Source organism: Lagenorhynchus albirostris, chromosome 2 (assembly GCF_949774975.1).
Source record: "Lagenorhynchus albirostris chromosome 2, mLagAlb1.1, whole genome shotgun sequence".
In the NCBI taxonomy this organism is placed as follows: domain Eukaryota; kingdom Metazoa; phylum Chordata; class Mammalia; order Artiodactyla; family Delphinidae; genus Lagenorhynchus; species Lagenorhynchus albirostris.
In genome coordinates this window covers 164,749,550-164,762,396 of record NC_083096.1, presented here as the reverse complement: position 1 = coordinate 164,762,396, position 12,847 = coordinate 164,749,550, and the positions used below count along the sequence as shown (strand labels likewise).

At 51.9% G+C, this 12,847-nt stretch overlaps 2 protein-coding genes across 7 annotated transcripts; both read right to left on the bottom strand.

Moving 5' to 3' along the window:
- Nucleotides 1-454, bottom strand: LOC132516320 (large ribosomal subunit protein eL31-like). Its single transcript, XM_060142740.1, is given in 1 exon segment — nt 1-454. A coding segment is annotated over 1 exon segment (378 nt). The 5' UTR covers nt 425-454; the 3' UTR covers nt 1-46.
- A 2,930-nt stretch (nt 455-3,384) lies between these two features.
- IFI6 (interferon alpha inducible protein 6) lies at nt 3,385-12,326 on the bottom strand. Of its 6 annotated transcripts, none has more exons than XM_060140883.1 (5): nt 12,185-12,326; nt 10,680-10,779; nt 10,266-10,319; nt 10,036-10,185; nt 3,385-3,824 (listed from the first exon to the last, which is right to left on the bottom strand). In XM_060140883.1, exons 2-5 carry the CDS (start codon nt 10,747-10,749, stop codon nt 3,739-3,741), a joined length of 360 nt encoding a protein of 119 aa, XP_059996866.1. In that variant the 5' UTR covers nt 10,750-10,779; nt 12,185-12,326; the 3' UTR covers nt 3,385-3,738. The 6 variants fall into 6 exon arrangements, with proteins under 6 accessions (XP_059996866.1, XP_059996867.1, XP_059996864.1 ...); XM_060140884.1 differs by lacking the exon at nt 3,385-3,824 and adding an exon at nt 9,018-9,544; XM_060140881.1 differs by lacking the exon at nt 3,385-3,824 and adding an exon at nt 9,018-9,251.
- Nucleotides 12,327-12,847: the final 521 nt, after the last annotated feature.

Genomic DNA, 12,847 nt, shown 5'->3' with positions numbered 1-12,847 from the left:
TTTTTTTTGCGAAGGCAGCTCTGTAACTTTGTTGGAGAATCAGCAGTTAGTTCTCATCCACATTAACTGTCTGTAGATTTTTGAAAGTGGTGACAGGTACATAGGTAACCAACGTACAGAGCTTGTTTGGTGAATCTTCATCTTCATTCCGTTTTCTGGACAACCGCACACGGATATGTTATGGGACATTCCTTATTCCTTTGGCTCAGACAGCTTTGTTGAGCCTGGTGTCAATGCGTACATCTGGAGTTCCCATCTCCTTCATGGCAAATTTCCGTATTTTTTTGAGTGCCCGAGGGGCACGCTTCTTGAAACCCACTCCATGGATGCGCTTGTGAACGTTGATGGTGTATTCTCTGGTCACCACCTCGTTGATGGCGGCCCGGCCCTTCTTCTTCCCGCCACCCTTCTTTGCGGGAGCCATCTTGCCTAGCCGGGGTTAGAAAGGAGCGGCAGGCGGATTCTTAACTACGGTGCCGCCAGGGAAGTCCCAGTGCTTTTATTTTATTTTAATATTTTTTAACATTTAAATCTTTGGAGCTTATCCTAATGCTCCATGTGAGGTAGAGATCTCATTTTTCCCCCAGTAGGCTACCTAGTTGTCCTAGAACAATTTACTAGAGAGTCCATTCTCTGCTTTGAGATGACACCTTTATCAAATACTAAATTCTCCTGTGCAGTTGGGTCTATTTCTGGACATTCTAGTCCAGCCCATTCCTTTATCTCTTCCTGCAACCAAAGCAAGTTGTTTTAATTATTGAGGCTTTAAATATAATTATCTATAGTAGTATGGTTAATGGTGTCTTTTCTTTCTTCATAGTTTCCTGATATTCTTTTCTCTTCCCCCCCCCTTTTTTTTCCCTGAGGGGTGGGGAACTGTAGGAGGTTTCATGGGACTTATACTCCTGTAGGGGAACACACAATAAGCAATACCTGTCATTTGGTAGGGCCAAGAAAAAGATAATAAAGCAGATAAAAGGACAGAAGGCAAGTAGGAAGTAGTATTTAGATGGGCAGTGAGGGAAGCCCTTGGACGAGGTGGAGACATCTGAGTGAAGAGAGGGAGGCCACCTGGATACCTGGGGAAGACATTCCTAGCAGCACCAAGGGCAAATGCAAAGGCTTGAGGCAGAAGCATGCTTGGCAGGTTGAAAAACAGCAAGGCAGCCCGTGCAGCCAGAATAGAGCTCTCAGAGGGGAGAGTGGGAGGCGGTGAGGTAGCTCATGCAGGCCTTGCAGGTCACAGCAAGGACACTGGTTTTTCCTCTGGGCTAGGGAGCCATGGGAGGGGGTTGAGCATAAGAGTGACATGTTCTGACCTCCCTTTTATCGGGATGGCTCAAGCTGCAGTGTGGAGAGCAGACTGCACCGCTGAGGGCAGAACAGGGGAAGGCAATAGGATTGGGGATGGGTGAATGAATTATAACGTGGTTTCCTTGTCAGTCTCTCCCTTTGCAAGGACCAGCACTGAGCTTATTCAGTGACACAGAGTAGGCATGGATAAACATTTGTGGGAGGAAGAGGGGAGAGAGGACAATAGGAGGAGGCAGGAGAGGCAGGGTCCCTTGGGGAATGGCTCTGCAAAGGCCACAGATAGTAGAGGGAGCAGAGGTGATGAGATCCGGCTCCTCAACAGAGATGGAGGCCAAGCAAATAATTACCTGCCGTTTGGTAGTGCCAAGAAAAAAATAATAAAGCAGATAAAAGGACAGAAGGCAAGTAGGAAGTAGTATTTAGATGGGCAGCAAGGGAAGGCCCTTGGATGAGGTGGAGACACCTGAGTGAAGGGAGGGAGGCCACCTGGATACCTGGGGAAGCTATGCCCTCTCCCACCTGGTGCCTGCCCAACCCAGGATCTGTGACCCCCGTGTGCTGCCCAGACAGAGCTGCTGAGGCCCCAGTGGGGGTGGGATCCAGCTGTGTGGAACAGGAGCCATGGGACCCTCAGAACTTTATGATGCTTTCGGCAGGATGGGCCTGGCAGCAGGGCAGGTAGACAAGAGACACCAAGCTGAGGGGTAGAAGAAAGAGGTTGGGCTTTGAAGTTTGCCCTGCCTTGGCCACTATCTCACATGTGACCTTAGGTGAAGAGCATCCATCCAGAGACCCCAGTTAGTGCCTCTGTAAAATGGGAACAGCATCTCCTGCGGGGCTGGCATGGGGTCTGAAGGAGGTAGGAGTCCAGTGCTACTCCTCGTCCAGCTCTTTGGGGTCTGAGTTTGGGGTGGGGGGAAGAGGTGAAGCGTGTCCAGAGGTGTGAGGGGGGAGTGGGGGGCTGTGTTTCTGGGACTTTCGTCGCTGAGGTCAGCGGCCCGAAATAGCCGCGCTTCAGTGAGCGCGTCGAGGTTTGGTCACTGGCTCTCTGCCCCGCCCGCTGCGGGCAGCCGTCCAGCCACAGCGCGGGCCCCTTCCGCTGTCACATCTCCCTGCAGGATGGCGAGAACCTGGCCAAACGCTCGGCGCTACGTGAACGCGACCTCAGGGGACTCCGATGAGCTGAGGCTGGCGCGGCTGCGGACGGCCTCGCCGAGGTCCACGGGCACGCCTTGCTGCGTTCCCTCGCCTTGGGTCCCACTGCATCTACTCCGACAGCAGTGGCTGTGAGTGCAGCCTGTCGTGGCGCCCGCCAATCAGGGAGCAGAGGCTGACTCCGGGCACGCCTCCCGTGCCGTCAATCATCCGGCCCCCGGAAGCCCCGCCCAGTGGCCTGGCCTGAGAAAGGCCTTGAAGGGCTGGTGGGTGGGGGCCTCTAGAAGGATGAAAATAACACCCCTGTGAATCGCGCACTTTATAGCTGACCTGAGAAACACAGGCAGGTGAATAGTTTTATAAGTTTTAAAATATATTTGTTCCCTCAGTCACTCGTCCACCCATCCGTCTGTCCATCCAGCTGTCCACCTATCTGTCCACCCACTCAACCAAAGCTACTGGACGCCTCTTGTGTGCCAGGCGCTGAGCTGGGTGCTGGCGGTAAATAACGATGAGTCCTGTGCTTGTGCTCAGAGAGCTCAAGTCTAGTGAGCAGGTCTGACAGTAACAAAACGCTTATACCAATCGTGCTGTTATTACAACCGTGACCAATTCTAGGAACATAAGGTACAGGCTGCTGGAATAACGGAGTGTTTAATTTAGACTGGGGGCTCAGGTCTCTGGAGAAGTTACATTCCAGCTGACTCCTGAAGCAACAAGAGTGTTCCAAGCAGAGGAAAGAGCTTGTGGACAGGCACTGAACTTGGCAGGCTCTTGGAGGGTTCTGGGAAGGGAAAAGAGGCCAGTATGGCTGGAAAAGAGTTGGGGGAGGGGAAGGAAGGTGAGATAAGACTCTGGAGATTTAGGGGAGCAGGTTATTAAAGACCTTGAAGGCCAAAGCAAGGAAGTAGAATTTTTTTTTAAATAAATTTATTTATTTATTTTATTTTTGGCTCTGCTGGGGCCTCGTTGCTGCGCGCGGGCTTTCTTTTAGTTGCGGCGAGCGGGGGCTACTCTTCGTTGTGGTGCGTGGGTTTCTCATTGCGATGGCTTCTCTTGTTGCGGAGCACGGGCTCTAGGGACGCAGGCTTCAGCAGTTGTGGCTCGCGGGCTCTAGAGCACAGACTCAGTAGTTGTGACACACGGGCTTAGTTGCTCCGCGGCATGTGGGATCTTCCCGGGCCAGGGCTCGAACCTGTGTCCCCTGCACTGGCAGGCAGATTCTTTACCACTGTGCCACCAGGAAAGCCCAGGAAGTAGAATTTTATGCTAAGTGTGATGGGCAGCCACCGTTGGTTTTGAGGGGGTTGGGGTGGATGTCACTTGATCTACTTTGTTTTCAGATCTTCCTGACTCTATGTGGAGAATAGACAAGAGTGAACACAGGGGGGCAAGAGTGGACACAGGGAGACCCATTAGAAGGACCTTGTAGTTGCCCTCCAGGCCTGAGGGTAGTGAGCTAGATGCTGAGAGGGGGGTCATGTGGGTGGAGACGCGTGAACAGACTAAAGAAATAATTAGAAAATAGAATCTCCAGGCTGCCTGGTTGCTCAGTTGAATGGGGTTGGATGGGTGAGGCAGAAGGAGATTAAAATTAAGTTCCTTGATTGGACAGTCACTTATAGAGTCCCCTCTGGGTGCCAGGCACTGTCCTAGTGAGGCTGACTGGGTTTGAATCCTGGCCTGTCACTTGCCAGCTGTTTACCTCGGGGAAGTGATTTGACCTCTCTCTGCCTTGATTTCTTTTCTGTAAAATGAGGATCCTAATAACACCTAAGAAGATTGTGGTAAAGGGACTTCCCTGGTGGTCCAGTGGGTAAGACTCTGCGGCCCCGGTTCAATCCCTAGTCGGGGAACTAAGTCCCACATGCACGCCGCAACTAAGAGTTCGCACGCTGCAATGAAGATCCCGTGTGCTGCAACTAAGACCTGGCACAGCCTAAATAAACAAATAAATATTAAAAAAAAAGAAGATTGTGGTAAGGATTACATGAGTCAATATAAAAACCTTGGATCTGGGTGTTTGGGACTGGGTTCTGAAGCTGAGTACTTGGACTTGAGTATTTGGGGCTGAGGGCTTGGGCCTGCTTCTTGAAGTAACCAAGCCCCATTTCTTTACTGGCCTTATATAGAAAATTGAAACAGGATGATATGCTAGCACAGTGGTTCCCACACTTGCCTGTCTGCACATTAGAATCACCCAGAGATTTTTTTTTTAGCTTCCGAAGCCCAAGGCTACACCCCAGACCAGTTAAATCATAATCTCTGTGGGTGAGACACAGGTATCTGTATGTTTTGAGGCCTCCAGGTAATCCCCAGCAGCGGATAAGTTTGGGAACCACTCTGGTAGAGAGAAACAAGGAGGCTGCTTTAAAGTAGTGGTCAGGGAGGGCTTCTCCGAGTAGGTGACATTTGAGCGGAGACCCCAGAGTGAAGAAGGAACTGTCACTGGAAGGTCATGGGGAAGGCCTTTGTCTAGCCTCGGTTCCTGCATGCCTGGAGGTGCCTTTGGGCCTACTTCTTTGAGTGACCAAGGTGCCATTTGTTTACTGGTCTTGTACAAATGAACTGCCCCTAACCTGACTCTCCTCTCTGTGGCTTCACAGCACGTGGGAAAGGTGTGACCCTGCCTGTCTGCACTGTCTGCTTCATGGAGACCCCAGAGGGAAAGGAAATAGAAGGCTGCCCTGGGCCACTTCCTAGGGTCTTCCTAGGGCCTTCCTCTCCCTCTGAGCCAGGAAGCCCGCGCTCTCTAATCTTCTGCCCCTCCCTCACAGCCATCTGCTTAAAGGAAGTGGCTCTTTAGTTCTTCACAGGAAGCCACAGGCCTCCTCTGCCTCAGCTCCCTCCGGCTACTGCTGACCCAGGCCCTCTGCTGGCCCAGGTCCCCTTCAAGTCTGGGTCCAGGAATGCCCTCTTCCTGGCATCACCATCTGCTGCCCAGACAAGAAATGTTTGTGTGGAGTGCTCCTCTCATTGCCTTTAAATCCCTGTGGCTCAGGTCTGGAAGCACAGGCTGGAAGTGAGACCTGATTGCAGAGGGTCCTGAATGCTGTGCTCAGGAGATCCCAGCATTGCAGGACTGAGGGTCTGGAAGGAGAGGAAGAGGCAGGCCCTGCAGGGATCCTGAGCGTTGACCACTCCTGTGAGCTTCAGGAGCTCCTGCTGCAGAGCAGGCGCAGGGCCTGAATCTTTTTGGTCTCTAACATCTATGGGGGGCCTGGCCCCAGGGAGGGCTGTTGATCTTGGTGGAGCTGCTGGAGGAGAATTCAGGCTGAGGATTCCAGGCTGGGACTGTATTGCCACCTGGTGGCCACATCCATGCATAGAGCAATGGAATTGTGGGAGGCTTGCCTGGAGAGGGAGTGAGTGGACTTTCAAGGGTCTGGGGGCCAGGGAGGGCCTTAAAGAATAAAATAAATCTCTAGATAAAGGGATTTTTATCAAAGAGCAAGACACCTCTAACTTGAGCACTTTGGAAATACATTCTAGGTCTAGAGGAGAGTCCAACACTTCCCTTCCTCTGTTTTATAGACTAGGACACTGAGGTCCAGAGAGAAATGATGATGTCAGAGGACCTCAATGCTGTTTTCCATCAAGTAAGCCACACAGATGGGATCTATTTTTGGGCTTGTGTTAGGGTGTGGTCCCAGAGTGAGGAACTGCCCTGCTAGTTTCTAGCCACCCTCATTTGTGACCAAACAGGCATCTCTCAGCACCATCACCCACCTTAGTCACCAAAGTTGGCACCACAAGGTGGCTTTTGGTAGCTTCCAAAAATAAAATCTCAGAGGACCGGGACCTGACAGGACCCAGGGGATTCAGAAGTCTGCTTCAGGCTCAGCAGTTTTAGAGCAGGAAGCGCTCGGAGACTCTGATGTCCAGCCCCCCTGGTTTTGAAAATGAGGAAGCTGGGACTCAGAGAGGGCAAGTAACCTGCCTGAGTGCCCCCCCCGGAGCTCGGCCAGGACTCAGCATTGTGTCTTTCTGAAGGCCATTGTCAAGGAGAAGTCCAAAGGTGATTAGCATGTCCGGACTTGTTGCACTAGTGAATTCTGGTTTGTATTCATCATTCTGTCTCATACTTTGTAGACAAGACAATGGTGGTCCGTGAAAGTTGACAAGGGCCAGGATGGGTGAAAGGAGATGGGGGCGAGGAGGTGGTGACAGGGAGGGAGAAAGGGGGTCATGGATGCTTTGGGGGGCTCCTAGTTTGTACACTATGGGCTCCAAGTACGTAGGAACTGGGTCTCTTCCACTGCAGTGTCCTTAACACTTGGCACAGTGCCTGACACAGAGTGAGTGCCCAGCAAACCGCTGCAGAATGAAAGCAAAGATTTATCCTGCACAGGCCCAAAGGGATCCTGTGGTAGGCAGAGGATCTCCTTAAAGACAAGTCATTGCCAGTGTCATTCAGCTTGAGAATTGCCGAGGCCTCAGATCTAAAACCTGGGGGCAGAGCTGTCCATTTCTCTCTGGCCTTGACGCTGTTCAAGGCAGTATGATGTCTAAGGAGGGTGTTTGCCCCTGGGGCAGGCTGCCCGCCCTTAGGAGGAAGGAAGAACAGGGGCTGTGAGCCCCAGAAAGTAAACCCTGACTGCAAAGCTAGAGCATCTCATTCTTGGCTGTTGTTTGGCTCTTTCCTCTTTGCTTCATGCAAGTCCTTAATCATAATAATAACGGACATTGAGTGCTTGCTATGTGCCAGCGTCATGTTCAGCTCTTTCTGTTCATTATTTCATCTAATCTCGTAACAAAAACCCCGCGAGGTAGATGCTGGTATCATTCTCAGTTTACAGGGGAGGAAACTGAGGCACAGAGAAGTGAAGGAACTTGTGCCAGGGCATGCAGGTAGGAGATGGCAGGGCGGGTCTGAACCCAGGTCTGTGGGACTCCAGAGGGACATCCCTAACCACTCTGCTCCACTGCCTTATTGAAAACCCAGCCTCATCTGTGCTAGAGAATATTGAATAAAAGGTTAGGGGCCTGTGTTTACTTGACCACAGTGTTAAAGGGGGTTGAGGTCCCCGCTCCGAGGCCTGCATGGCAGTGACAGCGGGTATTATCAAGGGCTCCCCAGAGAAAGAACAAGTGGTCCAGTCCCTCCTTCCCATGAAAGTTGGGAAAGGTAAAGGGACAGGTAGATGGGCGGAGACTAACCTCAGGTTCAATTCTACCCACATATATTGAGCACCTACTGTGTGCCAGGCACTGGGGAGGAGAGATGAATTAGATGCAGTGCCCGCCGTGAAGGGGCTGAGGGATACACGTTTCTGTCTCTGGGATATCAACTCTACAGACTGGGGTGCAGTTGCCAGGCCTGGGAGAGTGTGATGCTTGAGACCCCATCCCCTCCTGGGCAGAGGTCCACTCCATCTGCCCCTCAGTGAATGGCCCGAACAAAGGCAGGACTCAGCTGAGGCCCAGTGGTGATTATCAGGGCAGGGGACTCAGCTCAGCTTCCGCTCTTGGACACAAGCTGTGGAGACAGTGTTTGAGGTGCAGATAGTGCCTCCACCACCTGTGTCCCCTCTTCCACAAACACTGCTTCTCTGGGGGCCTGGGACAAGCCAGCTGAGGCAAACCATTGCCACCTGCAGGGGTGGCGCTGGACCTGGGGATGGGAGCAAGCACGAAGGAGCCTCTTACCCACCTCCATACATTTGTAATCGAAGAAGAAATTCTGGATTAGAAGTGGGGCTGGGTAGGGGAGGCCTGAGGACAGCTGGCTTGGCCTTTTAGTGACCAGCTTTTGTAGTTCACACATGGCCACTTCCCAGGGGTGCAGATCTCTCTAGAAGGCTGGTCTGGTATCGAGGCTGGTACACCCACTCAGACCAGAACCACAGCACGATTGGTGCTAGAACCAGCCCTAGCTTTACTACCAAACAATTTCCAGGGCCTTTTTGCCCTCCCCCTGCCTAAGTCCTGGCACTCTCGTTCACTGAACAGGCCTCCCAAACCTCAGATCCTCCCAAGGGCTTGGCCTTCCCTTCCCCCTCAGAAGGCATGTAGGCTCCGCATGAAAACTGCCTACCCTGTCCCCAGAGTTTTCTGAGGGAAGGGAGGCCTTGTTGACCCCCCAGAAGCTGCTGTTACACCGTTTCCCCAAGACAAATGTCTGCCCTTCTATCCTGCGCCTGAGGGAGACTACTCTAGCACTTCTTTGGAGAATGGAGATCTGGCTTCTCCATCTCTGCCCAATCAGGGAAGTAGTTGGAAACTTCTCTCACCGAAAACAGAAAGAATCTGCCTCCCCAGGAACCCTGAGAAATAGAGCCTGAGCATTCAGGCTGTGACAGGAGTAGCAGCTCTGCTGGGAAGGAGTCCCGGAGGAGGAGATGTCTGCGCTGGGTTATGAGCTTCAGAAGGACATTCTAGGCAGAGAGAACAGAATACGCCGAGGCTCAGAGGCAAAATCAGCTAGTTTTGCCCCGGGAGCTGTGATGGCCTTTGGGGGAAATGCGGGTGGGGTGTGTGGATGAGGCAGCCCAGAGCCAGATCTTGTGGGGCTTCTCATAGCCAGCACGACTCACAGCAGGACAGAGTGTTTTCTGAGAGACGTTTATTCTGTTTTTTTTACCTAGGTCATTGCCAAGTGTGAAAGAGGAACCTCTGGACTGCAGCTGGAAAAGGAAGACAAGGAGGAAGGAGGGGGGTCCAGGGAGCTGCTAGCTACTCCTCATCCGCTCTCTCCTTCCCTCTGCTTTCGATTTGCTTGTGGACAGTATAGCCCAGAAGGGCCCCAATCTTGGCCATGAGGGCACTGCCACCGTTAGCCCCTGTAAAGCAAATACAGTTGGTGAGAGAACAACCACCTTATAGCACAGGACTGTTTCTAGCCTTGCCCACACCCTTCATCTCTCACTGCTGGGGTGCAGCCTGGTCTGTGTCTTCCTCTCTGCCCCCTCTGAGAAGGGCTGTGTCCTTTTGGGCTGGTTCTTTGGGCTTTTGCCATCCAGAATTGAGGGAAGATGGAGGGTTCAGAAAGGCAGAGGGGCAGTTTGTCAGGGGTGGTTTTTCTGTAGGATTTTGGACGCCTCAGAGGGGGAGAGAAAAAACAAAAAAGAAAGGGCTGGAGGAAAGAGAGAGAGAGAGAGGTGAAAGCACGTTTTTTAGAAGCACCATTCTGTGCTCTGTATCCATCCCCTTCATGATGTTCAAGAAATGCAAGAGCAGGGTTGGTACGAGATTGAATCGGGTCGCTTCACCACATTTCTTTGGCACTCTGGTTCTCTGGGATTGAGGGGACTCATAAAATGTTAAATTGAGGATGTTTATCCTGGTTAACGCATGAGGAAACTGAGAGACTTGTGACTTGGCCAAAGCATTAGTGAAGGCTCTGGCCTTAGAGTCTGAAAACCAGAAGGCAGACTGACTGGGTTTGAATCCTGGCCGTGGTGCTAACTATATGGGAGAATTTGAGTAAATTCCTTAATCCCTGGGTGCCTCAGTTTCCCCATTAAGTGGTGGGGATTAGAAGAAGCCCCACCTAGTAGAGCTGAGTTAGCCTGTGAAAAGGGCTCAGGACAGAAAAGAGGGCCACCTGGGCCGGCCCACACTCACCCAGGCTCTGCAGCGTGGCCACCAGCCCCCCGGCGGGCACTCCGCCCCCGTTCGCCACGGCCGAACAGCTCATCAGCGAGGCAGCCACCGAGTTGGCGGCGATGCCTGTGCTCGTGAAGCCCAGCGCGGGCAGCGCCACGGCCATGAGCCCTGGAGGAAGAGGAAGCAGTGAGGGACGCCAGCCGCAGGGCCCGCCCCACCTTCCGGGGCTCCCCGCCCTCCAGACCCACCTCCTCCGACGGCCATGTAGGTCAGCGTGCCCCAGAACCCGGACTCACTTTCTTCTGGAAGGAGAGTGGGCAATGTCCAGTGGGGAGCAGGGTCCGCCTACTCTGTGCCTGATGCTCCGGACCACCCCGGAGGTAGGGCCACCATCCTCCCATTTCGGAGAGCCTCAATGAAGGGAAGGGACTTTTCCCAGGGCGCTCTGCCTGGTACAGAACTGGCATGAACTCATTTAGGGAGAATGGAAGAACTGACAGAGCAGGGATTCGAATCTGGGACTCCAGCTACAGGGACCCCGCGCCGCGCTGTCCATTGGAATAGCTTCTTTCGTTCAGAGGCACGCCTGGGTCTCGAAACCAGGGATCCTGAAACTCTCCGCTTCTTTATCCCGGAGTCCCCAGGTGCCCCAGGATCCTTACCTGTCTCCTCGCAGACGCAGGTGTTGAGTAGCAGGTAGCACAAGACGAGCGATACCGCCTTCTGCCGCATGGTGGCACAGCGCAAGGCTTTGTCGCCGTACTTGGGATGGGGGAGAGGGAAGAGACGGTCCCCAGAGCCCTATTGGAGCCACTCCCGCTCTATTGTATTCCCTTTAGATTCGAGGAGGAGTCCACAAAAAGCAGCAAGATGCTCTGGACTGAGCCCAGGACCCCTCTAAGGAGCCGCAGGCTTTCCGTTTCCTCACGGCACCAGCGGGCTGATGTTCCTGCCACACCGGTGGTTATGAGAATTACAGGATGGAATCCTCTCCGGTACAGTGCCTGGCATGCACTGTGCACTCAGCGGAAGTCAGCTAGTATCATTACTGTGGTTTCTGTTTCTGGCTTTGTCTGGTTTTGTCTTAAACAGGATACCTGGGGCTTCTTTGAGCCTGTTTCCTTATCCCTAAGGTGGGCCTATTAATAAAGCCTATTTCGGAGGGCGGCTGTGAGTTTTGCAACCGTTCACCACTATATCCCTAGCAATTAGAACAGTGCCTGTCACACAGAATGTTCTAAACGATGGTTGATGATAGATTTATTCTCCCAATGCATTGAATATTTACAGGCCCCAAACACTGGCTTCACATCAACTTCCTTTCTCACAAAGAAAGCAGAGAGGGTAAAGGAGCTTGCCCAGGGTCACACAAGAAATTGTGCAGCCTAGACACAAACTCAAGATTGCGGAATCCAAAACCTATGCTCTTTCCATTACACAGCAAAATAGAAACACACTTCCCTTCCCCCACCACAACTCACCTCTAATGTGAACTTTGTCCGCTCAAAGCATTTTCCTTGAATTGAAAACGAACAAAAAACCCAAACAACTTCCCCTCTACTGAGCACTTCCTCAGCACTTTATGGTACAAGGTTATTTATACCCATAGCAACCCCATAAAGTAGGTACCTTTGTTCTAAACCACACGTTATAGATAAGGAAACTGAAGCTCAGAAAAGTAATAATCCCAAGCCTGCTAAACTAGGGGGTAGCAGTCAGGATTTAAAGCCACAATTGACTAATGCCCAAACCCACACTTTGAATATCTACTTCAGATCACTTCATCTATCCTCAAAGATAAACTCACTGTCACATTAGATTCTGCGATAAAGGGGTTTCAGAAATCGTCCAGTCCTTTGGACAGGTAGCTTGATTCTCATTTTACAGATGAGGAACTAAAGCCCAAGGAGGTGAAGTGGCAGGGTTAAGGCCAGAGGCTGCTGACATGGCACCTATAAGCTAAGTTTCATGACTCTTGGGGTTTTGCAACGCAACCCCCTAAAAGCCCACCAACACATCCCCTCAGACCACTCTGAGTCCAGGGCACTCAGGGGTGTAGACTCCCTGAAGAATGGGCATCCCGGCTCTCATGGCATGAGCCTCAAGGGCAGGCAGCCTGGCAGAGGTTGGCAACTTGACACCCACATCTCATAGCTTCTGGGTTTACCTTGGAGGAGAGCAGAGAAGGAAGCTTCCTGCCTGCAGCCTGCTGATAGACGGGAACAGCAGTGAGGTAACAGCTCTTAGGCTCGTTTTTTTTATAGCCCTTTCAGATTGCCCCCAGGTGGCCAATCCCTGTCAGAGTTTCTAGTTTTGGTTTCCCCGAGCTCTGCGGAATCTTTTCTCTTCCCCTCCAGCTCTGCTCAGTGACAACATCTCTGCTGAGCTGCCTACTGGCCAAAAAGTGTAATTCAAGTCGGAGACTTTCCGAATAGCTAAGAGTATTCAAAGCAGGTCAAACTAGAGTGAGATCCACAGCCCTACTGGGCTTAGTGAAGCCTGATCACCAGCTCCTCCTGGGGCAGAAGGTCTTTCACAGTTTAATTCAATTAATAATAATGCCTACCACTTATTGAGCACTTGCAGCATACAAGGGCCAAGAAAGAGATCCAATCCCACAACAGTCTTGTGAAGTACTAGAACTGTTTATAATCCTATTTTGCAGAAGAGGAGATTAAAACTTGCGGAAATGAAATCACTCCATTCCATTGTTCTCTCAGGCTGGCTGCTTCTGGGTGATGGGCATATGGTAAGACCAGTGAAGCCCATGTTCATGAGGCCATTGTCACATATCCTTTGCCATAAAATGAGTCTTCTGGCTCTGGGTAAT